Below are 27,338 nucleotides of genomic sequence, written 5' to 3'. Positions count from 1 at the left end.
GAGGACATAGAGGCCGAGCTGGCTGGCGCAAAGGTATTCACTCGCCTAGACGCAAACGCAGGATTTCACCAAACTCCCTTAGATGAGGAAACTTCTAGGATATGCACTTTCGCAACGCCCTTCGGCTGTTATCGGTTTTTGCGACTGCCCTTTGAAATATCGTCAGCGTCCGAAGTATTCCAGCAAACCCGAAATGAAATTTTTGACGCGCTTCCTGGCGTTAGGGTGTATGTCGATGACATACTTGTGCGGGCCAAATCCCGGCAAGAGCATGACCAATGTGTCAGAACAGTGCTAGAAGTGGCAGAATGTGTGGGGCTAACATTCAATCCAGCAAAGTGTGCTTGGCGTTCAACCAATTGAATTCCTTGGTGACGTGATAAACGAAGATGGAATCCGTCCAAGCTCATCCCTTGTAGAGTGCATGCTGAACATGCCCCCACCGAGTGATAAACTAGCTGTTCAACGCATGCTGGGTGTCGTGAACTATTTCTTAAAGTTTCTGCCAGCGTTCGCGGAAAGAACAACGCTTCTTAGAAGCTTGCTAAAAAAAGACACCATTTTCGAATGGCCAGCAAATCACTAAAAAGAATGGAGAGCGCTGTGCGACAACCTTAGCAGGCAGCCCTTGCTATCAGTGTTTGACCCTGATAAAGAAACAAAGGTATCTTGTGATGCATCAAAAAACGAAACTGGTGCTGCTGCAGCATCAGTTTCGTTTTGATGAAACTGCTCCAGCATCACAGCGGTACATGGAAGCCGGTTGCTTACGCCTCCCGAGTGCTTACAGAGACGCAGCAACGCTATCCACAAATTGAAATGGAAGCAATGGCCATCGTTTTCGGCTGCAAAAGATTTAACTATTTCGTGTATGGGTGGCAGGTTATCGTTGAGACAGACCATCATCCGTTGGTCTCTATCTCCCAAAAGGCGATCGGTGACATGCCACCCAGATTGCAGCGATTTTTTTTGCGTCTGTTACTCTATGACATTTCCATAAGCTATGTTCCAAGAAAACAACTTATGCGGCCGGACATGCTCTCAAGGGCTTCCGTCACGGGCACAGCAGATCACACCGACGACGACGTCGAAATGCACACAGTGAGTGTGGTCGATTCTCTCGTCAGTGAAACCACGTGGGAAAAACTGGCTTCCGAGACATGGAACGGCGCACAGCTAGCCGCTGTTCAAGAGCACCTGCAGAACAGGGAACCAATTGAAGGGCCGCTGAAGTCTTCTGCTAACGAGCTATCGGAAGTAAAAGGGGTCCTCTTGAAAGGGTGCAAGATTGTCATTCCGGCCAGTATGAGGCGTGATATTCTGGTAAGAATTCATAAAGGCCACATGGGAATTAACAAATGCAAAGAAAGGGCACGGTGCGTGGTCTTATGGCCAGGTATGAACACAGATATTGAGACGTTTGTACAGGCATGTCCTGTATGTAAAAAGTATGCATACAAGTTGCCACAGGAGCCTTTGATTATGTGCCCGGTTTCAGACCAACCACGGTAGCGCGTCGGCATGGACATTTCCAGCTACGCAGGTCGGTCATATTAATGCATTTACGATGCTCTTGACCGACGGGAATGGGAGGCTTTGTTTCCGGCCGCAGAGCCCTCCACGTCTCAGTAAGGTGCCTGGTGGTAGTCTCGTGCGGACGGTGACCTCTCAGTGAACGCATATTTCCCCTCATCTTTTAAAAGGTTCAATACTTACAAGCATTTGTCTCGCAAACCATACTTATTTCAAGGAAATTTTACACGCCTCAATAATTTCTCTCGTCGTATTCGAGTGCAGATTGCCGTGTTAGCGTTTGTTAATGAAGCTTTCCCTCAAGTCTAAATATTTTAAGGCAGTTTGTCGTGCACGTATCAGGGCCTCGTACGCTTATATTGCCTTCCGTTTCTCTACCACGGGTGCGCTTTAAAACCACGGCGCTGCAATTTTTGCTTCAGATACTTTCCTTTTCTTTCTTCTCCTCCCTTAAGCTAGCTCTCTTAACTACTACACGCAGAGACAAAGCAACAGCGCGCGCATTCGATCACGCGCTCGCCGAGCACGTGATCAAGCTTTTCGTAGTATCTAAAGCCGCTCGAGTTCGCTCTTCTCCTCGGGCGGCCATTTTTCCAAGAAAGTATGCCTTCCAACCACTATTGCGGACAACACTATCGCGGACAACATCCAACCACTATCGCGACTATCGCGGACAACATCAGTCCCTTTTTACGTAAGTATGAGGCTCGGAGCAGGAGGTATGGCGCTTCAAAGTAACCTGGGGCCTGACGATCCAACCGACTGAGCTATCTTTCCGGGCAACATCGAAGGGTCACGAGTTCAAATCACCTGTTCTCTTCCTTTTTTTTTCCTTTTTTTTTCTTCTTTTCTTTAAATGTATTTTCTTTTATTTTATCACTGTACGGGAACCCTCCTAAAATATATATATATCCTAAATTATGTATGGCCACAGATGTGCAGGTCATAAATACCAGGTTCTCTAGCCGAGTGCCATCCGTGCGGTATAACCGAGCTCAGATTGGTCAACCTTGACTGATCAAATAAGGCACCACTGTAGGTTAAATGAGGCGTACAACTCCTGCGGGACCCGCCGTGGTTGCTCAGTGGCTATGGTGTTAGACTGCTGAGCACGAGGTCGCGGGATCGGATCCCGGCCACGGCGGCCGCATTTCGATGGGGCCGAAATGCGAAAACACCCGTGTACTTAGAATTAGGTGCACGTTAAAGAACCCCAGGTGGTCGAAATTTCCGGAGTCCTCCACTACGGCATGCCTCATAATCAGAAAGTGGTTTTGTCACGTAAAACACCATAATTTAATTTTTTAATTTAACTCCTGCGGGGACGGTAGAGTATCCGCCTCCCCTGCAAGGTGACTGTGGTTCAAATCCCGGTGCCGCGCAATTCTCCACCGGAAAATACAAAAAAAAACCGTGTGTTGAGAAAGTTGCGCAAACAGGCCTGGAGTGCGGCCTGATCTCGGTGACCAGAACCGGTAACGCACTCTCTCACCAGAGCAGGATTGGCCACCCTGGTGCAGTACTTGGCCACAACCTCCTATATGAATACAACAATCAAACCCCGGCCCTCAGTCCCCAGCAGCCGCGAAGCAACTGACCACGGCGGCGGTCAGATCTGTGACGCAGCAGAGGGTGCTAAGAATACCTGGCTCCGGACAGGCCGCCATTGGAATCTGAACCTGGCAACGTTTAACGTTAGAACGTTATCTAGTGAGGCGAGTCTAGCAGTGTTATTGGAGGAATTAGAGGGTAGTAAATGGGATATAATAGGGCTCAGTGAGGTTAGGAGGACGAAAGAAGCGTATACAGTGCTAAAAAGCGGGCACGTACTGTGCTACCGGGGCTTAGCGGAGAGGCGAGAACTAGGAGTCTGATTCCTGATTAATAAGGAAATAGCTGGTAACATACAGGAATTCTATAGCATTAACGAGAGGGTGGCAGGTCTTGTTGTGAAACTTAATAAGAGGTACAAATTGAAGGTAGTACAAGTCTATGCCCCTACATGCAGTCATGATGACCAGGAAGTCGAAAGCTTTTATGAAGACGTGGAATCGGCGATGGGTAAAGTCAAAACAAAATACACTATACTGATGGGTGACTTCAATGCCAGGGTAGGCAAGAAGCAGGCTGGAGACAAGTCAGTGGGGGAATATGGCATAGGCTCTAGGAATAGCAGAGGAGAGTTATTAGTAGAGTTTGCAGAACAGAATAATATGCGGATAATGAATACCTTCTTCCGCAAGCGGGTTAGCCGAAAGTGGACGTGGAGGAGCCCGAATGGTGAGACTAGAAATGAAATCGACTCCATACTCTGCGCGAACCCTGGCATCATACAAGATGTAGACGTGCTCGGCAAGGTACGCTGCAGTGACCATAGGATGGTAAGAACTTGAATTAGCCTAGACTTGAGGAGGGAGCGGAAGAAACTGGTACACAAGAAGCCAATCAATGAGTTAGCGGTAAGAGGGAAATTAGAGGAATTCCGAATCAAGCTACAGAACAGGTATTCGGCTTTAACTCAGGAAGAGGGCCTTAGTGTTGAAGCAATGACCGACAATCTCATGGGCATCACTAAGGAGTGCGCAATAGAAGTCGGTGGTAACGCCGTTAGACAGGAAACCAGTAAGCTATCGCAGGAGACGAAAGATCTGATTAAGAAACGCCAATGTATGAAAGCCTCTAACCCTACAGCTAGAACAGAACTGGCAGAACTTTCTAAGTTAATCAACAAGCGTAAGACAGCTGACATAAGGAAGTATAATATGGACAGAATTGAACAGGCTCTCAGGAACGGAGGAAGCCTAAAAACAGTGAAGAAGAAACTAGGAATAGGCAAAAATCAGATGTGTGCGTTAAGAGACAAAGCCAGCAATATTGTTACTAATATGGATGAGATAGTTCAAGTGGCTGATGAGTTCTATAGAGATTTATACAGTACCAGTGGCACCCACAAAGATAATGTGAGAGAGAATAGTCTAGAGGAATTTGAAATCCCATAGGTAATGCCAGAAGAAGTAAAGAAAGCCTTAGGAGCTATGCAAAGGGGGAAGGCAGCTGGGGAGGATCAGGTAACAGCAGATTTGTTGAAGGATGGTGGTCAGATTGTTCTAGAGAAACTGGCCACCCTGTATACGCAATGCCTCATAACCTCAGGCGTACCGGAATCTTGGAAGAACGCTAACATAATCCTAATCCATAAGAAAGGGGACGCCAAAGACTTGAAAAATTATAGACGAATCAGCTTACTGTCCGTTGCCTACAAAGTATTTACTAAGGTAATCGTAAATAGAATCAGGAACACCTTAGACTTCTGTCAACCAAAGGACCAGGCAGGATTCCGTAAAGGCTACTCAACAATAGACCATATTAACACTATCAATCAAGTGATAGAGAAATGTGCAGAATATAACCAACCCTTATATATAGCTTTCATTGATTACGAGAAAGCGTTTGATTCAGTCGAAACCTCAGCAGTCATGGAGGCATTACGGAATCGGGGTGTAGATGAGCCGTATGTAAAAATACTGGAAGATATCTATAGCGGCTCCACAGCCACCGTAGTCCTCCACAAAGAAAGCAACAAAATCCCAATAAAGAAAGGCATCAGACAGGGAGATACGATCTCTCCAATGCTATTCACAGCATGTTTACAAGAGGTATTCAGAGACCTGGAGTGGGAAGAATTGGGAATAAGAGTTAATGGAGAATACCTTAGTAACTTGCGATTCGGTGATGATATTGCCTTGCTTAGTAACTCAGGCGACCAATTGCAATGCATGCTCACAGACCTGGAGAGGCAAATCAGAAGGATGGGGCTAAAAATTAATCTGCAGAAAACTAATGTTTAACAGTCTCGGAAGAGAACAGCAGTTTACGATAGGTAGCGAAGCACTGGAAGTGGTAAGGGAATACATCTAGTTAGGGCAGGTAGTGACCACGGATCCGGATCATGAGACTGAAATAATCAGAAGAATAAGAATGGGCTGGGGTGCGTTTGGCAGGCATTCTCAAATCATGAACAGCAGGTTGCCACTATCCCTCAAAAGGAAAGTGTATAACAGCTGCGTGTTACCAGTACTCACATATGGGGCAGAAAACTGGAGGCTTACGAAAAGGGTTCTGCTGAAATTGAGGACGACGCAACGAGCTATGGAAAGAAGAATGATGGGTGTAACGTTAAGGGATAAGAAAAGAGCTGATTGGGTGAGGGAACAAACGCGGGTAAATGACATCTTAGTTGAAATCAAGAAAAAGAAATGGGCATGGGCCGGACATGTAATGAGGAGGGAAGATAACCGATGGTCATTAAGGGTTACGGACTGGATTCCAAGGTAAGGGAAGCGTAGCAGGGGGCGGCAGAAAGTTAGGTGGGCGGATGACATTAAGACGTTTCCAGGGACAACATGGCCACAATTAGTACATGACCGGGGTAGTTGGAGAAGTATGGGAGAGGCCTTTGCCCTGCAGTGGGCGTAACTAGGCTGATGATGATGATGATCAAATTTTCCCGAAGTCCAACAGCTCGCAGACACTTCAGCAAAAACTACCTGGATGCAGCAAGTGCCATATTTTCCATATATGGCATACCTGTAGAGGTATGCACTGACAACGGACCTCAGTTTTCTAATATAGAATTTGCAATCTTTTCAGAGGTCTACGATTTCAAGCACGTAACTTCCATCCCGTATTTTTCCCGCTCCAACTGGCTCGCCGAAAAAGGGGTACAAGTAGTCAAGAGAATCTTGAAGAAAACGAATGAAGCTAAACAAGACTTTTGGCTTGGTCTTCTCGCCTACAGGTCAACTCCACTGGAATGTGGCCGGGTGCCAGCCGAAATATTACAAGGACAGCCGTTCAGGTCGCACAAAGCCAGCAGGTTGACAAACACCAGTAAAAAAACTACTCAAGAGGGCCACTCGCACTGCTCAACGACGGCGACACAGTCAGAAAAAAAGAGGGCGCATGGTCAAAAAGGGCTCAGGTTTTCCGGTCGTCTGGTCAACCAAGGTCATATGTAGTCATGACTGAAGACGGCCAACTCTTGCGATGCAATCACGAGCATCTATTGCCAACTAAAGAGTCTTTCCGTCTACGCGGTCCCCACCAGGACGACGAAGACTATATTCAGGAATGCGCTGCCCTATGTGTACGCAACACGACCCAGATGCGGCGCAAAAATCAAGGCTGCACAGCGAGCACTATGTCGATAAGTCCACAGCAGGCGGTAGCTCCAAGAAGGACTACAAGACGTCGACCACCTCGACGCTTAATGTATGACGAGAACTTTGAACCAATGCCGTGACTTTATGCAGTGCTCCGATCTTTGATGTAGTTTTGATGCCCACATCTGTTTTGATTTCACTGTCTCTTTTCTGTTTTCCAAAGCTAAAAAGTTGTCCTTGTCATGCAATTTTTTTTTTTGTTTACAAAGGGGGATGTATCGTAATCTGTATCACTATCAGTGCTGCATGTGGCACATGCTGTGTTTGTGGCAAGATACGCCCCCGTTCAGAAAGGGCGTCCCCCTCCTCTGCATATCTTGTATAAAACCAGTACTGAATAAACGCTGGGCCCACTTTGGCCAGCAAGCGACACATGATGTGTCGTTGACTGATCCGCTCGATACAGCCTCTAAGTGTAGTATGAGGCAGGGCATTATTAGATTTTTTTTAAGCCACTCTAAGCCTAATAAATATTTTTTGGGGGGGCTGAACAAATTTTTCAGACTGTTTGATTTTTCGGACTTTTTTTCAATCCCCCCGAGGTTCGAAAAATGCGTCGGCGACTGTATCACGAAATTTCGATATAAAGAAGCATATTCCCGATTTTACCAACTTTGTTATATAGAGCTTTAACTGTATAATCGTTTAAAAGGGACATCAAATTAAAATACTACAACCATATCTAATTAAACTTAACTAAAGTCATGAAGGCCACATGGTGACTGCAATCAAAGCTGATGGCTACACTGTGTATGCATATGCTAGTCTCTCAAGCTCATAGTGATGATAACGGTAACGATGAAAAAAAGGGGTAAACTATCGGGCACACCTGAAGACCTCGAGCGGCGCAAGGATGGTGACCATAAGGTCCGAATGGATGACACCGAGCTCCGTTAGGGACACTGACAATGTCCATCCAAAGCGCAGTGCCAGGTCCGTCAAGATGGCAAAGTAGTAGTAGCCCTGAAAAAGTACAAAAGCAGGATGTTTCACACAGAAAGCACAGAATACAGAGGAGGATTCAACCATTTCAGGCCCAAAATTATCTTATTTTAGTACATTATGCAACACACTGAATCTACAGCAAGCAATGTATCCAAAGTCCTTCGGCAAGAAATCTTGAGTCCACAGTATTGACATGCTCTTGAAAGAGCCATGACACCGTCGACTCCCAAATTGGAGTTTTATACTGCAAAGAAAAGTACAGGTGCCCTTTTGACTAATACAGAAGTTTCAGATGTCTCCAGGCTACAATTCACCCATAATTTGTTACTGAAATTATGAGCTCAAAGTTCCACCAACTAGCAGCCATAACCACGCTGATATGTGGTGCAGTGTCTCAAGAACTGTGAAGCCTTGGAGTGTCATCAGAAACATACGGTGCATCTTGTTACAATGAGCCACTGACACGGTATGTAAGCAGTTACCACAATTCAGTAGTGGTGCCGAGTTTTCCCAGCAGCTTCAATGTGCAACCACTCTCATCTTGAATCATCATTCCACCGTTTTCCATCTGTGGGTGGAGCTTGCCGAATTTGTCAATGATGAAACAGACCAGGCCATCGTCTTCTTGGGAACCATCCCCAAAGACATGAACAACCAAGGCCCCCGAAGGAGGCATTTTAGGGCAATGCTTAAGGCAATCGGAATTCTTCTTTTTTTCGGTTTTTTTTCCTAATAAAGACATTACAAATTAAAAAATAAAATAATCTTGTTTGACTGTGGCCACTCTATACTCGCGGACAGCTCTGTGTGGCAATGAAGAGAAGTCTAGAAGCGTACGGTGAGGGGCTAGTTGGTATGACATTATGAGAACAAAGAAAAACTGCGCAAAAAGGGACAAGACAGAGAAAGAACCACACGACACAGGCGCAGACTAACAACTGGTTTAATGCTGTTGTTTGTAGGAACGTGGCATTGGAGCATTAAACCAGTTAGTCTGCGCCTGTGTCGTGTGGTTCTTTCTCTGTCTTGTCCCTTTTTGCGCAGTTTTGCTTTGTTCTCATAACGAAGAGAAGCTATGCAGGCAGAGCTTGTGCAAGTGTTATTGCGCCAAGCATTAGGGCAGCGTTTGACAGCAGCTTTGGTTCTTTTTGGTTTTTTGATACGGAATCATTATAGCTTCCACGTGCGATAGTTTTTCATTTTCCTCGATGCAGAAGAAAAACGCATAAAAATAAAAGCCTTGCTTTCTTTTATCATTTTTTTCGTCAGTGAGCTGGTCGCCAACAGATCGTCCGTCCATAGCGATATAGCTTTGAAGGAAGCTTTGTATCATACAAATATAAGGCCGGTGTTAGAATATGCTTGTGCAGCATGGGACCCCTTCACAAAAGTTCTTGAGGATAAGTAAGAGCGTGTTCAGAAAAGGGCTGCAAGACTCGTCACGGGCATCTATGACTACAAAATTAGAGGTTCGCAAACCAGGTAAAATCTGGGGTGGAAGTTGCTGTCCACACGCAGAAAAATAATCACGTTAAAACTTTTACATAACATTAACAGTGGCAACACAGGAATCAATAAGAACATATTGACACAACTATATTTGGCAGAACCATAATGCAGCGGGTATGCACCTGGGGACGACGCTGAAGTAGCGCAAGTTTTTAGGTGAAGCGGGGAAAACGAAGAAGACGTTGTTGTTTTTCCCTTGGACGAATGATAAAGTGCGTTTCTTGGCGGTGCTGCTACGCATACTCGTCGATTCCACATCGTTACACTGGTGGAGGTGCGGGGTATTCTTCATGCTTGGCACCCCTTCGCGGAGCCGACAATCGAGCCCGGAATCACCATCACGCATCGAAACACCGGTCCACCAATTCAGTCGTTGCCTGCTAGGCTTAGCGCCCGAGTCCAGTCCACTGCAAGAAACTTCGAGAAATCGTTTGCCTCCTACAAATAACATGGCCACCGCAGCTCCATTGCAAGTAACACTACAGAATCCTATGGTCCCGGAGAGCTTTCATGGTGATGCCTTTGAAGACGTCCAAGATTGGTTAGACCAGTTCGAGCGCGTCGCCCAGTATAACCATAAGACCAGCTCGCCGAACAAACTCTTGAGTGTCTATTTCTATTTGAAGGACAATGCTCGTACGTGGTACGTAAACCGGGAGAGGAGCTTTGCCACGTGGGACGACTTCCGCGCACAGCTGCTGGATACCTTTTCAAGCATCGACAGGAGGGAAAACGTGCAGCGTCTCCTTGAAATCCGCGGTCAAAAGCCCAATGAGAGTGTTACTATGTTCTCGGAAGACATGGCCCGTCTTTTCCGTAGGGCAGACCCAGACATGCCAGAGGAATGAAAGCTGCGATATCTCTTGCGAGGAGTGAAGGAGCAACTGTTTGCCGGCCTTGTGAGAAATCCACCTACAACAGTGGCCCAGTTCACAAAAGAGGCTACAGCCATTGAACAGGCCCCGCAGCAACGATACCGCCAGCATGACATGAGCAACTCGGCGGCGAACACTTCCGTACTGGCTGCGAGTAACGACACGTCTCTGCGTGAAGTTGTCCGAGAGGTGGTGCGAGAAGAGCTTCGGCAGCTCGGCTTTGTGGTTGCGCCTACGGAACCGACACCAGCGTTATCTTTTGTTGCTGATGTAGTCCGGGAGGAAGTACGGCAAGCTTTTTCAGCGCCAGACTGTAGGAACGTTCCGCGGCGCCTCACTTATGCGGAGGCTGTTCGCTGTCCACTCAAGGCAACTTCAACGCCGTTGACACCCATAACTACAACACCACCTACGCCACAAACAGAGACGACATCGTCAGCCTCGTCGACTCTACCGACCCCGCCGATCATGCCAGCACAAACAACGCCGTATTTTCGACATGCGCACGCCATTCCTTGGCTCCATGGAGAGTTACGGCCGAGCTATCAGCGTTGGAAAACCAATTTGTGGCGCACCGTCGACCGTCGACCAGTGTGCTACCATTGTGGTGAAGCTGGACACGTCTATAGAGTTTGCCACAAATGGAACAACTATCGCGCCGCTCAACACCCAAGCTTTCCTGCCAACTATGCTTATTCTCCGTACGACGGTCGACGCGCTTACAACGATGCTCCTGTGAACAGTCAGCCACAAAATACGACGATGCCCCAACCACGTTCTCCTTCTCCATCTCCGGCGTGCTACAATTGCCGACTCGTCGCAGTTTTGCCGACGTCACTAGGGGAAGATCGCCTAGCCCTCGACGGGGAAACTAGCCACAGCGACCTCCGGGGGTGAGGTTGCCAATACTCGAACTGCTCCACATCCCCCGTTATCGACGAACGACGACCTGTAGGCTACATTGACGAAAAAGACGCCCAGCACAACGACGAATGTGATGGATAGAAGTACGAAAGACGTAACTGACATCGTCAGCGCCGAGCTCATCGTATGCATTGACGGCCACGAAATAGCCGCTGTGGTTGACACTGGCTCCCATTTTTCAATCCTAAGCTTACAGGTCGCTGAAAAACTAAGGAAAGTGAAGACACCATGGCACGGGCCCAACATAAGGACCGCCGGAGGTCAGTTGATGACACCTGTTGGGAAATGCATGGCCCGAGCCTTTATCGCCGGTTCAACCTCCGTCGTCACCTTCGTCGTCCTTACTGAGTGTTGTAAAGAACTTATATTGGGCATGGATTTCCTACGGGAGTACGGCGCCATGATTAACATCCATGACAGAAGCGTCACATTTGCCACGAGTTCGGATAATGTCACCCATGAGAAGCCACAACAACCTCGCTTACGTATTTATTTATTTATTTATTCAGTTTACCCTACAGGCTCGGAGGAGCATCGAGTAGGGGGGTTACAAAAAAATGACAAATATTTAACGCAAAAAAAGAGAACTAAATAGTAAGAGAAACAAATAAATTTGTACATTGGAAAAAAGGAACACTGTTAAACATTGGAAAAAATACATACAAATTCAAGGGAATACAATGGAAAACAAAGTCCAAAAACAATACAAAGGCGAATACAATACAAAGTGGTACAACAAAGTCAAGTGAACATGTGAAGTTCCAAATGTTCACGAAATATGGCAGGATCTTTTATTGACACAATATTATTTGGAAGGCTATTCCATAGTGCGATGGCGCGCGGTAATGCAGAGTTATTGAATGACTGTGTGCGGCCAAAAATGCGCCTGAAACTGAGATGATTATGAAGTCGAGTAGATGTGCGAGAAGGAGTTTCAAGCGACAAGCGGCTGGACCATGAGTTATAGTAGTATTTATGAAAGAGGCATAGGAGAGCAACAGAGCGGCGGGAATCCAAGTCCGGCAGGGGAACACCGCGTTTAATTTTAGTAATGCTAGATTGACGACTGTAGTTAGAAGTTATAAAGCGGGCAGCACGATTATGGATGGATTCCAATTTATCTATTAAGTATTGTTGATTAGGAGACCAGATCGATGAAGCATATTCAAGTTGAGGGCGCACAAAAGTTTGGTAGGCCTGTTGACAGATGGTAGCTGGCGAGAGGTGCAGATGACGACGTAAAAACCCTAAAGTTCTGTTAGCTTTAGCACATATCTTCTTGATGTGAAAGCTCCCAGGCTAGGTTAGTACAAAAATAAACGCCAAGATATTTGTAAGTAGAGTCACGGGGAACTTCCGACGAGCAGATTTTGTAAGGAAATTTAGTATACAATTTGGTACGAGTGAAGGAAAGAACGCAGCACTTAGATGTGTTAAGTGTCATTTGCCAATGGTCGCACCACTGATTAGCTAGGTGAAGGTCATTTTGTAAAGTTAGGTGATCATCATGACAGTTAATCGTTCTGTAAATGACGCAGTCATCCACAAAAAGTCGTATGCAGGAGGAAATGTTGCTCAGTAGATCATTTATAAAAATTAGGAAAAGAAGAGGGCCTAGCACACTACCCTGGGGTACACCTGACATTACAACAGACGTGGAGGAACTAAAGTTATTCACAGATAGGAACTGGTGCCGATTAGATAAGAAATTGCGAAGCCAAGATAATGTTAATGAGTCAATCCTAAGAGCAGTTAATTTAGCTATTAGACGAGAGTGAGCAACTCTGTCAAAGGCTTTTGCATAGTCGAGAAAGATGCAATCAATAATTTTGCTGTTATTCATACCATAATGTAAATCTGACGTAAATTCCGATAGTTGGGTGTCACAAGACAACGCTTTACGGAAACCATGTTGATTTTGAAAGAAAAAGTTATTAGATTCAAGATGTGGGATAAATGGGAGGCAATGATGTGCTCGAGAAGCCTACAACAAATGCATGTTAGTGAAATGGGGCGGTAGTTACCAGGTGAGTGTCTGTTTCCATCTTTGAATATAGGAATAACTTTGGCTATCTTCCAGTCAGCAGGAAGAAGACCTGTTGATAAAGACTGCTGAAAGATGTAGTGCAAAATCTGACTGGATATAGCTGACGTGTTCTTTAGAATTTTAGAATTAATATTGTCAATGCCACATGATGTAGACACCTTTAGGCCGCGTATTAGTTTTGAAATGCCTTCAACACTAATATTTATAGGGGACATGAAGCGATAATGAAAATCGGAGACACAGGAAACGGAGGAGCAGTCTTCATTGGTGAACACAGAGCTAAAGAACGAATTGAAAGTTGAAGCACACTCAGATGCAGGGACAGGAACATTGTCAGCGTCATGTAATGTTACTGTATTACTGTCACGGTCAGGAGAGATAGCTTGCCAAAACTTCCTAGGGTTAGTGTGTAGAAGTGAGGACAGATCTTTGGAAAAATACTTCTTTTTGGCTTCACATATTGCTAGGCAGTAAGATTTTAAACAATCCTTATATTTAGACCATGCCGAGGGACATGATAGCCGTTTAGCAGAAGCGTATAGCCTTTTCTTTTTATTTCGGAGTGACCTAAGTGATTTATTAAACCATGGGTTACGTTTGTCATTAGATATAGTGACTAGTGGCACATATTTGTCTACTAGAAGTGACATCATATTTCTAAATGAATTCCAATTCGCTTCAACAGAATTATTTGTAAATGATGGAAGAAACGTTTTCAGAAAGAAAACCTCAAGTTCATTGTTCATTTGTTCGTAATTTGCTTTGCTATAATCCCTGATAATCTTACGTTCTGCACCAGCGAATTTCAGTGGAATATAAATTGAGAACTGCAGGAGGTTATGGTCACTAAAGCCATCAAGTTGCATGACAGGGCTTATGCTATGTGGCTCTGTTGCGAGAATAAGATCTAATATGTTGGTACCGCGGGTACGCTCAGAAACGATTTGCGTAAGATTGAACTCTAAACACAGCTCAATAAAATCAGCTGAATCAATGCTCGATGAAGACAAGCGAGACCAATTAATATCAGGGAAATTAATATCCCCAAACAGGTAGATTTTATTAGTGGGAAACTGTTCAAGGGCCCTGGTAATACTCTTATGAAGATCGGACACGAACAACCGGTCAGCGGCAGGTGGGCGATAACAAATGCCCATCAGTAGCTTCCCGTATAATGTAGGACAAGCCACCCAAACAACCTCAAGAGCAGTGTCAGTGTCAACGAGAAAAGAAGGAATAGTTTTATTGATGGCCACCAACACGCCGCCCCCCTTCTTATGTGGACGATCATGGCGATAAATGGCGTACTGATTAGAAGTATGAAATAACTCGGAGTCACCTACATCTGCATTAAGCCAGGTCTCTGTTAGCAATACAACATCAGACATGCTATCTTCAAGATATGATTCAAGCAGGACACGTTTTGGCAACAGACTGCGGATGTTAGTAAATGATACTGAAATTGAAGGTGCACGTGTTGTTGATAGCCGCTGGACTTTAGCACTGTGCACATCGGCAACTAGCTATCGAGCAGGTACTACGGAATCAGAAGAACTGTCGTAAATATACGTAGTATTATCGATACGAAGTTTGTCGACATTCAGTTTGTAAGGACAATTACGTTCTCTGGCAAATTGAAGCAGTTTCTTACGTGCCTGTCAAGTAGCTAGCGAAAAATCATCTCTAATAGAGATCCCAGTATTTTTCAGCTTATGCGCACTAGTGAGAATTTCCTGCTTATCCTTAAAGAACGTAAATTTGGCAATTACTGGTCTAGATTTATTTGAAGCAAATTTTCCCAGCCGGTGCACACGTTCAAACTGAGAACCAGTAGTTAAGATTTCCAAATTATTTGAGCATAGGGCAATAATTTTTCTTTCTGTAGTCAACCAACTCTCTTTATCCTAATCGGGGATTCCAAAGAACAACAGATTGCACCGTCGCATTCTGTTCTCAGCTTCGTCACACCTAGACATTACTGCCAGAAGTTGATTGGCAAATGAGCCAGTAGCATGATCAGAACTGTTAGACAGTGAGGTGGCATGTGAAACAAGCTTTGCCTCCAAAGTGACCACTCTCTCTGTCAAGCTTTTAATTTCTTTATCGGTAGCATCTTGCTTTTCGTCCAACCTCTTAATTTCACCGATTAATGTATACTGACCCACTTCTAGCCTACGCACAGTTTCAAGGACAATTTCAAGTGTTTGTTTGACGGTAGGGCCGGGATTTGATTCAACGTCACCCGAAAGCAACAACAGACATGCAGAATTTTTGCGCAAGAATGAAAAGAACAGCAGCAAACGCCGCATCTTATCATACAATTCGGTCGGGCACGACACCGCAACAAGGCAGTAATGGCTGTATTTTATACAAGATGCATCTTTGAAGTAACTAACCTGGAAAAACAGCAACGGTAAGCGTCCCATCCTTTCAGCGGCGTCGTGCCCAACCGAAGTGGTGCCTTGCTGGCCTTTATATCCCGCTTCATAGCTTGCGAGGGCGTCAGTGAAGGAACCATGTTGCCAGCCACCAGTAGCCGAAGGAACCAAACTTGGCCATCCTTGCACTTTTGGAAACTGGGACAGAAATACTTGATCAGCCCAGCGCGGCCAAGGTTCGAGATCCCACGGAGATAAGGCACCGAGGAATGTAATCTGGAAAAACAGCAACGGTAAGCGTCCCATCCTTTCAGCGGCGTCGTACCCAACCGAAGTGGTGCCTTGCTGGCCTTTATATCCCGCTTCATAGCTTGCGAGGGCGTCAGTGAAGGAACCATGTTGCCAGCCACCAGTAGCCGAAGGAACCGAACTTGGCCATCCTTGCACTTTTGGAAACTGGGACAGAAATACTTGATCAGCCCAGCGCGGCCAAGGTTCGAGATCCCACGGAGATAAGACACCGAGGAATGTAATCTGGAAAAACAGCAACGGTAAGCATCCCATCCTTTCAGCGGCGTCGTACCCAACCGAAGTGGTGCCTTGCTGGCCTTTATATCCCGCTTCATAGCTTGCGAGGGCGTCAGTGAAGGAACCATGTTGCCAGCCACCAGTAGCCGAAGGAACCGAACTTGGCCATCTTTGCACTTTTGGAAACCGGGACAGAAATACTTGATCAGCCCAGCGCGGCCAAGGTTCGAGATCCCACGGAGATAAGGCACCGAGGAACGTAATCTGGAAAAACAGCAACGGTAAGCGTCCCATCCTTTCAGCGGCGTCGTGCCCCTATTGCCGCGGACGACGTCATACTTTTGCCACGGAGTTGCTCTCTCGTACAGGTGCGCTGTGACAGCCTGCAAAATGGGACTGGAGTAGCTGAACACATCAGTGCGCTAGCACTCAATTGCGGTGTCTCCATTGCCAGAGCACTTATCAATGTAATCAACGGATGCGCCGAACTCTTGCTGACGAATTTTAGTAAGGAGCGCCGACACATCGTTAGAGGCACTGCTGTCGCCTATTTCGACGAAGTGACAGAAATACAAGACTGCCACTTAGCGCAGGAGTCGGCCTCTACAATCCACACAGCTGCGCCTATTGTAGACGTTAATCCGACGTTAACGGCCGTTGAGCGGAACCGTCTTCTTGAGCTCATCAATCAATACCAGGGCTGTTTCTCCTCTGCGTCAAGAGTTGGTCAAACGCCACTTACCAAACACCGCATCATTACTGATGTCGACGCCAGACCCATCCGACAAAACCCTTATCGTGTGGCGCCAAAGGAACGCGAAGCAATACAAAAACAAGTGAAGACGATGCTGGAAGATGGCGTTATTCGACCATCTAATAGTCCTTGGGCATCACCTGTAGTTTTAGTGAAGAAGGACGGTAGCCTGCGCTTCTGCGTCGACTATCGGAAGCTCAATCAGGTCACAAAGAAGGACGTTTACCCACTGCCACGTATTGATGATTCCTTGGATAGGTTGCGAAACGCATGCTACTTTTCCTCAATGGACTTGAAAAGCGGTTATTGGCAGATCGAAGTGGATGAGAGAGACCGTGAGAAAACAGCCTTTGTGACGCCTGACGGGCTTAATGAATTTCAGGTACTTCCTTTCGGTTTGTGTTCGGCGCCAGCAACATTTCAGCGTCTAATGGACACTGTGCTCTCCGGACTCAAATGGCAAACATGCCTGGTGTACTTGGATGACGTGATTGTCTTTTCCGCAACGTTCGACGAACACTTACGAAAGCTGAAAACTGTTTTTGAAGCGATACGCTCAGCCGGTCTCACTTTGAAGCCTGAGAAGTGCCATTTTGGTTTTCATGAGCTACAGTTCCTCCGTCACGTCGTCAGTAGCCAAGGAGTCCGACCTGATCCGGATAAAATTGCCGCCATCGCTAATTTTCCGATTCCATCAGACAAAAAAGCCGTGCGACGTTTTTTGGGACTCGGTGTATATTACCGGTGATGTATTGCGAATTTCTCGCGTATCGCATGGCCATTAACACAGCTCACCCGAGATAATATGCCTTTTACTTGGGGCGAAGACCAGCAGCGGGCATTCCACGAGCTCCGGCAACGCATGCAATCGCCTCCCATATTAGCACACTTCGATGAGGAAGCCCCGACGATATTGCATACAGACGCTAGTAATGTCGGTCTAGGGGCGGTGCTAGTACAATGGCAGGGCAACAGCGAAAAAGGGATTGCTTACGCCAGTAGGACACTATCCCGAGCCGAAGCTAACTACTCCACTAATGAAAAAGAATGCCTCGCAATGGTATGGGCAGTTCTGAAATTTCGTCCGTATTTGTATGGTCGGTCTTTCACCGTCGTTAGTGATCACCATTCCCTCTGCTGGCTCATTAATTTGAAAGATCCTTCCGGCCAGCTCGCACGCTGGAGTCTTCGACTCCAAGAGTTCGACTTTGTTGTTACATACAAGTCGGGAGAACGGCACGCAGATGCCGACTGCCTTTCTCGGTCTCCTGTTGAGCCGGCAGCACAAGACAATGATGACACGGTTTTTCTGGGACTCATGGATACTGCTGATCTTTCACGCCAGCAACGGGATGACATTGAATTGCTGCCTCTTATTGATTACCTTGAAGGACGAACCAACAGCGTGCCGAGGCTCTTTGCAAGAGGTGTGGCATCATACTGCTTGCATCGCAACGTCCTCTACAAGAAGAACTTCTCGCCTAGCGGCAGCAACTACTTAGTTGTTGTTCCATCACCGCTTCGACGTGAAATCTTACACGCCTGCCACAACGAGCCGACTGCTGGGCACTTAGGCTACACTCGCACATTGGCACGGATTCGGCAGAATTACTACTGGCCGAGACTTACTGCGGTTGTTAAACGTTACGTTCAGACATGTCTGGATTGCCAACGTCGTAAACCGCCATCCGTCAAACCAGCCGGCTTACTGCACCCTGTTGATGTACCGGCCACACCATTTGCACAAGTAGGCATGGACTTTCTGTGCTCCTTCCCAACGTCTACTACTCGTAATAGGTGGATAATCGTCGCCACGGATTATCTCACTAGATATGCCGAGACAAGTGCTCTGTAACGGGCAACAGCAGATGAAGCGGCATGATTTTTTCTGGAATCCATCGTTTTAAGGCATGGCGCTCCCGCAGTAGTCGTCGCGGACAGAGGTACTGTGTTCATGGCCCAGTTTTTAGATATCATTCTACGTCTAAGTAGTACCGCCCACCGGAAGACAACAGCGTATCACCCTCAAACAAACGGACTGACAGAACAACTCAATAGGACATTGGCTGATATGATAAGCATGTACGTAGATGTAGAGCATAGGAACTGGGATGAGGTTTTACCTTATGTCACCTTCGCATACAATACGGCTCGTCAAGAGACCACTCGCAAGACACCCTTCAGTCTCGTATACAGCCGTGAGGTTACAACATTAGACGCATGAATTTGACGACAACGAGACGGGTGCTGAAGAGATAACACACCGAGTAGAGGCAGCTAGGCAGCTTGCGCGTCTGCGAATCCGCGAACAACAGGACTGTGACGCCAGACGCTACAATCTTCGGCACAAAGCCATAACATACAACATCGGCGACAAAGTGTGGGTCTGGACACCTATTCGATAGCGTGGGCTCTCCGAATAGCTCCTACACAAATACTTCGGGCCCTACATAGTTCTCCGACGCATCAGTGACGTCAACTACGAAATCGTTCCAGACAGCTCGCACTGTTCAAAGCGCCGACGGCATTTACCCGAGGTCGTTCACGTGCTTCGTATGAAGCTGTACTATGAGGACTGACAAGACTGCGCGGTTCTTTACCGCTGCTTTCCAAGCCTCTATCATCGGGACGATGATCTTTTCTAAAGGGGGAGCAAATGACACAACTATATTTAGCAGAACCATAATGCAGCGGGTATGCGCCTGGGGACGACGCTGAAGTAGCGCGGGTTTTTAGGTGAAGCGGGGAAAACGAAGAAGACATTGTTTTTCCCTTGGACGACTGATAAAGTGCGTTTCTTGGCGGTGCTGCTACACATACTTGTAGATCCCACGTCGTTACAATATATTTAAAATCACCTCATTATCAGTCTAAGAGACGCGACAATTCCAAGAAAACAAGGGCCTACCAAGGTCGTATTAACGTATCGTCTTCATTCTTTCCATAAACAATTGCAGAATGGAATTTGCTCCTGGATGAGATAGCATCTGCATCAAATTTTTCATCTGCCATAGAGAACTTTACATGAATCTGTTTTAGACAATATTTCCAGTGTGCCGTTTTATGCATTGTGTAACAAATTTTATAATCAGATGTTTTTGGTATTGGATGTGTTGTCTTTCTCTCTAATTACGATGATTGTATTTTGAATACCATAACTGATATGATGCTGTTTTTCGCGAAGTTCAATCTTTGACCTTTATGTATGTAATTAACCCCCCTATGATAATGCCCAACTTAGGCGCTGTAGGTATTTGTAATAAATAAATAAATAAATAAATAAATAGCTGGCACTCTTTATCCTCAATAGCCACACTCCTATGTTTGTGAGATTGTGTGCACAGCAATTGCACTGAGTCAAAACAAAACTACTGTTTGCCACAACCACTGTAGATGAAACCACGGCTGCTATCGATGAGATCTTGAACAGCGACCGTGCAGTTCTGAAGGCATGCGGCTGACACCCACACCAAGTCAAAATGAAGCAACTGTTTTCTGCCGCTGCTGCAGACGAAACAGTAGTCGCTATTGATGTGATCATGGATGGCGACTACAGTCATACAGGCATGCAACGAATGCTGTATGATGCCCAGGAAAAAAAAGGGGGGGTTGTGTGAATATCAAATTTTTACTTTCAAAGCAAATTGCAATAATATAAACGAAGCGCAAATTGAATAGAATATTTTTAAAATATAAATACTATTGGTTTTGCGAAAATGCAACTTTTTTTTTCACGAGCAAAAAGTACGATAAAAAAGCAAAAAGAAAGCAACAAAGCAAATAATCTACAGGAAAATTATGCTTTGCGGTCAAGCTGACTTAAAGACATCGCAACAGCCATTTTTTGGAGGTTCAAATATTTCGAACAGTAAAAGTGCTTTTCAAATAGAATCGAATAGTAACAAATTTAAATATTTGTACACTGTTTCAAAAAAGAAAGCAAGAATAAGTACAAATATGCACGAATTGTTCCAGCGTTTCTGTGGTTCACGAACGATCTTTGCTGATGACTATAGCGATGTGGACTCTACCACTTTGTTTTGATTGGGCGATAGTGCCACTTTTTCTCCTTTGCGTCACACATTTGCAGTGCTCTGCACTTGCCGAACTCTGAAAGTTGTCCGAATTAACCAGTGTGCAACCAACTACGTAGAAATTAACTAGTTTCATTCCATTATATAATGCATACACCTGCCGGGACGAGAAGATGTGTAAAAATTACATTTTCCAAATTAATGAGGGTCGAATTAACAAGGCTTTACTGTACCTTTGTTTTTGTTCCCCATCACTTCCTCGCATCCAACTGCAAGTTTTCATTAAAAACGTCATCCAAAGAATGAAAGGTGCCGTTGCAGCAAAACAGATACCAGTCACATGCCATTCTGAAACTACGAGCGCAGCTGCTGCCATTTTTGCTTGGAGAGTGTTGAGGGTAGCTGAGCAGGTAAGCTGAGGGATCATCATGCCGACAGCCCTGCCCCAAGAGACCAACAGACACCAATCGCATCAAGCCGGACAGTGCCGCTCCCGCCCAGGAACTTGCTTTATTACAACAAATCATAAGCGCCCTGGCTCCATCTATGTTAAACACGGCAAACTGCACAAAGCTTCCTATATATGGTGGGACACCAGTGGATGCTGCATACAATAACGAAGTAAGTGTTCTAGTTGGCTGAAAGTGGAAACTACTGCTGTGTGCTGGCATTTTGTAAAGGTCTTGCCGTTATGACAGCAGCATCAGCCACACACGTCAACAGGTACGAAGTTATGTTTTTTATTGCACTTCATCCGAAAAAGTCCAAAGTTCAAAAGGCAACGCTGTCACAAACTATTATCAGCAACGGCATAAATGAAGCATCAACAAACCATGATTTCTCGATAATGGTGTAGTAGCCACCAAACCTTTGCAACTTTGCTTGGTAGCGGCACGCCGTAGTGCGTTCACGCTGACTCTGGCTGCATGAATTGACAGCAATGATAAGATAGCAACACTTGCGCAGCAGAGATAAAGCACAAAAGTGCAACCAAACTGAGCCCACGGAAGTGCGACTTAACTGGGTGCACGGCAACGACCCCAACTCAAGTCCAACCACAATGAAGATATGACTGTTGAGATACGCAAGCACCGCAAGCAGATTTCAGAAGCCACGAAGGAAGTCACTCGCATTCAACCATGCTAGGGTAACCATGCTTTCAAGGCACATTTAAAGCATACTTCAGCATGAGACAGTACAGCGTACAGTGGCCTTTGAGGTAGCACCAGTGCTATTTTGCAGTGCAGTTTAGTAAGCAAGGTCAGAAAATCGTGAATACAGTAACATGTGATCGTTATAGCCGATAAATCACTCTGTCTGGGATCGTTATAAGTGGGTTTAACTGCATTTTCTTTCCCCCTAATAGTGATCAGACCTGCAACTCAGCGCAACGAGCAGTAGCCTGGTTTACATCCAACCGCAGATGCCGGATATTCCCTAGCGCTAGCTAGTGCCATCTGCTGAAAGTTGGTATTCTACCATGTTTTCTTTGTCAGTTTGATTGTTGGTTGTGTTGACATGTGTAGGAAGTGATCGGACTGCCAGTGTGTGTCGCATGGACTGGTACAAAAGCTACACTGCCGGCTTCAAGTCCAAAGCCATTGCATATGCTTTGGAGAATGGCAATCACACATCAGGAAGGCACTTCGGCATTGATGAAGTATGCAACCACTATTGGAAATGGCAGCATGAAAAGTTAAAGGCTACCAGCAACACATGCCGTGCTCACTGCCAACTGAAGACCAGCCGCCACCTGCAGGTTTTGAAAAAGCAATGCTTGAACCCGTATGAAGACTCCGGAGCGATGGCAGTGCTGTGTCAATTGAAATGATACAGAACAAGACTCGCTTACATGCAAGAAAACAGTCCATCCCAGCTGCACACATCAAGGTGAGCAATGGCTGGACAATGCGCTTCATGTGGCAGCACAAGCTTTTAAAGTGAAGGATGACATGTCAGCTGCTGCCTTCCAATACGAACAAAAAATTGTAGATTTGCCTTGGTTCGTGATTATCTTCTGATGCCAAGAGGTAAAATTAAAGAGGCAGCCAGAGGAACTTTTGTGTATGTGGGTCCTAGAGGTATGGAGGATGACTTCTGATGGTGCAGTTGCAAAAAACTATCAAAACAACTGACAGCTTAAAATAGCTTGACGCCACTGAGGAGACCCTGTTAGGGGATGACACTATTGAAGTTGAAGCTGCTGAAGAGGCGGCTGAAACTGCAAATTTCCCGTGCACAGATTCTGATTTGGAATGAGTGTTTTCTAGCTAAGAAAATAAGACTCAGCCTGTTCCCATAATCCATCTCTATGTGATTCATCAGTAGCTTCTTTTTCGACATAATCATAGCATATCGTATATTATCGTGTCATAGCATATCGTATATAGCCGGGCAAGGGAACAAGAGTTCAGGATCGCCAGACAGCCTCTAGAGCCTGTGAAGCAGTTTGTTTACCTAGGTCAATTACTCACAGAGAACCCTGATCATGAGAAGGAAACTTACAGAAGAATAAAAATGGGTTGGAGCGCATACAGCAGACATTGTCGGCTCCTGACTGGAAGGCTTGCCATTATCACTGAAAAGAACGGTGTACAATCAGCGCATTTTACCGGTGCTAACATACGGGGCAGAAACTTAGAAACTTACAAAGACACTTGAGAACAAGTTAAGGACTGCGCAAAGAGCGATCGAATGAAGAATGTTAAGCATAACGTTAAGAAACAGAAAGAGAGCAGTGTGGATTAGAGAGCAAATGGAGATAGGCGATATTTTAATTGCAATTAAGAGGAATAATTGGAGCTGGGCAGGTCATGTAATGCGTAGGTTAGATAACCGGTGAACCATTAGGGCTACAGAATGGGTGCCAAGAGAAGGGAAGCACAGTCGAGGACAACAAAAGACTAGGTGGAGCGATGAAATTAGGAAATTTGCGGGTGTTCGTTGGAATCGGTTGGCGCAGGACAGGGGTGATTGAAAATCACAGGGAGGGGCCTTCGTCCTGCAGTGGACATAAAAATAGGCTGATGATGATGATGATGATGATGATGATGATGATGATGATGATGATATTAAGGCTTGTTAGTGACCATGGAAAAATTCCCTCAGAATAGTGTCCCACATAATGCACGTACCCCTCAACAATTCTTGGAAAAAGAAAGAAGGAAGAGAAGTATTCAATGTGAAAGTAAATGCGGTATTTCTATTGTAGCTTGTTTAAGTACTGCTGATTGAGTGTGCAAATTAAATTAGTCTTGAGAGGGCACAACTGTTCTTTCATTTACACAGAACGTTTGAAATCATCCAAGGCAGTTGTTTCTGTGAAACTACCTCTTACATAGTTCGTTCTTGTGAGCTCTGAAAAAAGTAAAAAAATTATGGTGAAAAACTTATGTTCCTACGCTTTATTTCAGGATTTCAGTGCAGCACTGTGGAAGCTACAAGCTTCTCAACCAATCAAGGGGTTGAACACATCTTAAAGGTGTCTTTCTGCACCTTGTCTGCTAGCGGCGGGCGCTGCAGCACAGGCAGCGGCCACATCTACGAAGACTGCAACTTCGCAGAGACATTGGCTGTTGCGATAGCAGCGGTGGAAAATTTGTTCTATATTCACTCTGACACCAAAAAGGAGTGAATCTTCAAGACATTTCGAGGCACACAGGAGAAGGAGGGTTGCAGAAACGGTGGAAGCAGAAGGAGCACTCGGCCAGCAGGCAGCACGGTATGGTTCCATCTCTTGATTTTTCCTGTAACATCCACTTGTACACGGTGTGTTCGCTGACATTCGCAAGCGCAGCCGTTTAAGTCACTAGAATTTGTGCACATTTATTGCACTCCTTCTGCACTATTCCAAGTATTTCAATGCCAACTTATTCCTTCCTTTTGCATAAAAGAGCAACATGGAACAATACTACACAAGCAAGTCTACGGATGCCATTTTTGCGAAGGATTAAGAGGATTTGTTGTGGTTGTGCTGACTACATGTATGAATTTAGCCACTGTCAAAACAATAATAGTCGAACCCAGTTATATCGAACTTGAAAAAAAAAACGCCCCCCAGTTTTATATAGGGCATAATTGGACATACCGCACTTACTCGCATAATGATCGCACTCGCGTAATGATCGCACCTCTGAATTTTGTCATCAAAATTCGATTTTTTTTTCTTCTCATGTAATGATCGCACCCTGAACTTGTCGCAGCGATATGTCGTGTGCCAAGTCTAGCTAATGATGATCGTGCTTATCATCTGTCAAATGCTACGCTAACGAATCTTGAGGACATACCGAGTTTCACCACTAACAATTCATTTATTCCTCGAGCTGGAAATGACTGGAACCACCTCCCTGCCTTCATGGCTGCCATCACCGACGTCAACAAATTTAAGAAAACTGCCGCCGATTTTGTATGCCCCTCCTCTCTGTAATGCCTCTGGCCCTGAGAGTACTGAAATAAATAAATAAATAAATAAAAGCGGTCTGTATGCACCCAACATTCTTAAGCAGATGCCCCATTTCCATTCCTTTCATCACTTTCCGCACTTCCATGAAAAAAAAAAAGCCTAGAACCAAACTTGCCTCTGCTTTATTATTTGTAGGCTTCATAATGGTTTTGGTCAACAACAACAACATAAAGGGCACCTTTTGATTCTTCTCATCTGCACTCGTGGGCACGCAACAAATCGTGAGCAGCAACGATAGTGGCCACGTTTACACTGATACGTTAGAAGTGTACCCTATTCATACATCGCCACTTGTAACGCAGCTAAGATATTCGCCCACCCTTAGCGGAAACGTGCCGTATTAGGATAGCAGTGAAGACAAATGCCGCAGTTTCCGCAGCATGCCCGCCATGTGTCTTTATGTCACTGGCAGCTAAGCGCGGCCATCTCTGTTTCCGCCCCTCAAAGTGGACATGGCTATGTTATTGTCGCAAACTTGCCGATATTAACGATATTATTCATTACTGATACGGAAAAACTGCTTTAATGCGCGTTCGGCTTGCCCCGCTGGCCACCCTTTTTCTTTTGCTGTTCCACACTGACAGTGGCAGCCGCCTGCTTGTCATTTTATTTATTTATTTATTTATTTACAAATACTGCTGTCTCAAATTTGAGACATAGCAGGAGTGGGTAAGTACATCAAGATAACATACAATCAACATGTCACATGTAAACAAACTTGGTCTACAAAACGCTCAAGTGGCAATTCTCGGAGATTAGTATGTAGCATGTTCCACAATTCAATGGTGAAGAAGGGTAAAAAGAAGGACACCGACCACTGAATGAATACAAGAAAAGACGTTTCGGCTCCCCTGACGGGAGCCGAAACGTTTTTTCTTGTATTCATTCAGTGGTCGGTGTCCTTCTTTTTACCCTTCTTCATGATGCCTCCCGACCAGACGGGCTTCCGTCAAAACCTCGACTTCACAATTCAATGGTAAATGGCAAGAAAGAAAATTTGAAGCTACCTAAGTGAGCTCGAAAGGGAACAATATTCAAGGGATTGGCTCTTCGCGTTACACATGCCGAGGAGCCAACAAATGTCACAGGTACGTCGACAATGATAGAAGCATGTACAATTTTGTGCGACATTATAATCCTTTCACACGTGCGCCTATGTGCCAAGGGCTCAAGCGATAGCAGGCCAGCATGCAGAGAAGGGGAGAAATTGCGATCGTATTGATTATAAATAAATCTAATAGCTTTCTTCTGCACAGCCTCAAGCTTTGATACATCAGATACGCAGTGGGGTGACCAGACAACAGATGCATATTCTAGAGTGGGCCTCACGAGGGATCTGTAAGCTGCTAGTTTGCATTCCTTGGTTGCTGGTTTTAGTGTTCTTTTTAAATATCCAAGTCATTTTAGAGCCCTGGAACAAATGAAGTCGACGTGTTTGTGCCATTTTAAGTTGGAAGAAAAAATTACACCAAGATATTTGAACTCAGTGACAAAAGTCAAAATCTTCTCATCATTACTGTAGGCAAATTTCAGGGGTTCCTTTTTGTTCGAAAAGGTCATTGATACCATTTTATCGAAGTTGATTTCCATTTGCCAGGTCTTGCTCCAGTTGCAGAAGGCACTGAACGTGTTATTCAGCATCTCCTGGGCGTTGACGCTGACGATGTTAGAGTACAAGACACAGTCGTCTGCATGCAAACGGAGCTTAACAGCAGTGTTAGTAACAACACTCTCAACATCATTAAGGTAAATAATGAATAAAAGTGGTCCCAATGCGGAGCCCTGTGGTACGCCGGAAGAAATACCGACTGAAGATGAGTTAAATGAGACAAACTGGGACCGCAGATGCAAGTAGTCTCTTATCCAGCCAAGCAAGTGATTGCCGTGTATGCCTCTGAATAAAGAGTCAAGCTTCATAAGTAACTTAGCATGACATACCTTGTCAAATGCTTTGGAGTAGTCAACAAATATGGCGTCAATCTGGCCACGATTGTTAAGTGTAGTAGCAACGTCGTGAGTGAATTCAATTAGTTGCGTAACCGTGGAAAAACTCGATCTAAAACCATGCTGATGATGTGAAAGAATATTGTTATCGTTGAGGTACTGTATAATATGCTTATGAATTAT

The 27,338-nt window shown here is 45.4% G+C and overlaps 1 protein-coding gene across 4 annotated transcripts in view; it reads right to left on the bottom strand.

The window, feature by feature from the left end:
- LOC142568471 (solute carrier family 53 member 1) overlaps nucleotides 1-27,338 on the bottom strand; it is a 345,150-nt gene that overhangs the window by 36,139 nt on the left and 281,673 nt on the right. For 3 of the 4 annotated variants that reach the window (XM_075678397.1, XM_075678395.1, XM_075678396.1), the window contains one exon: nucleotides 7,585-7,718. The exons of the other annotated variant lie outside the window; for it this stretch is intronic. In XM_075678397.1, coding sequence (XP_075534512.1) covers nucleotides 7,585-7,718 — 134 coding nt within the window. The remainder of the gene's footprint in view (nucleotides 1-7,584; nucleotides 7,719-27,338) is intronic. 4 annotated transcript variants of the gene reach the window in all.

The sequence above is a fragment of the Dermacentor variabilis genome, unplaced genomic scaffold (genome assembly GCF_050947875.1).
Source record: "Dermacentor variabilis isolate Ectoservices unplaced genomic scaffold, ASM5094787v1 scaffold_19, whole genome shotgun sequence".
Taxonomy (NCBI): Eukaryota; Metazoa; Arthropoda; class Arachnida; order Ixodida; family Ixodidae; genus Dermacentor; species Dermacentor variabilis.
The sequence above is the reverse complement of the archived record's forward strand: the minus strand, read 5'-3'. Positions and strand labels throughout refer to the sequence as shown.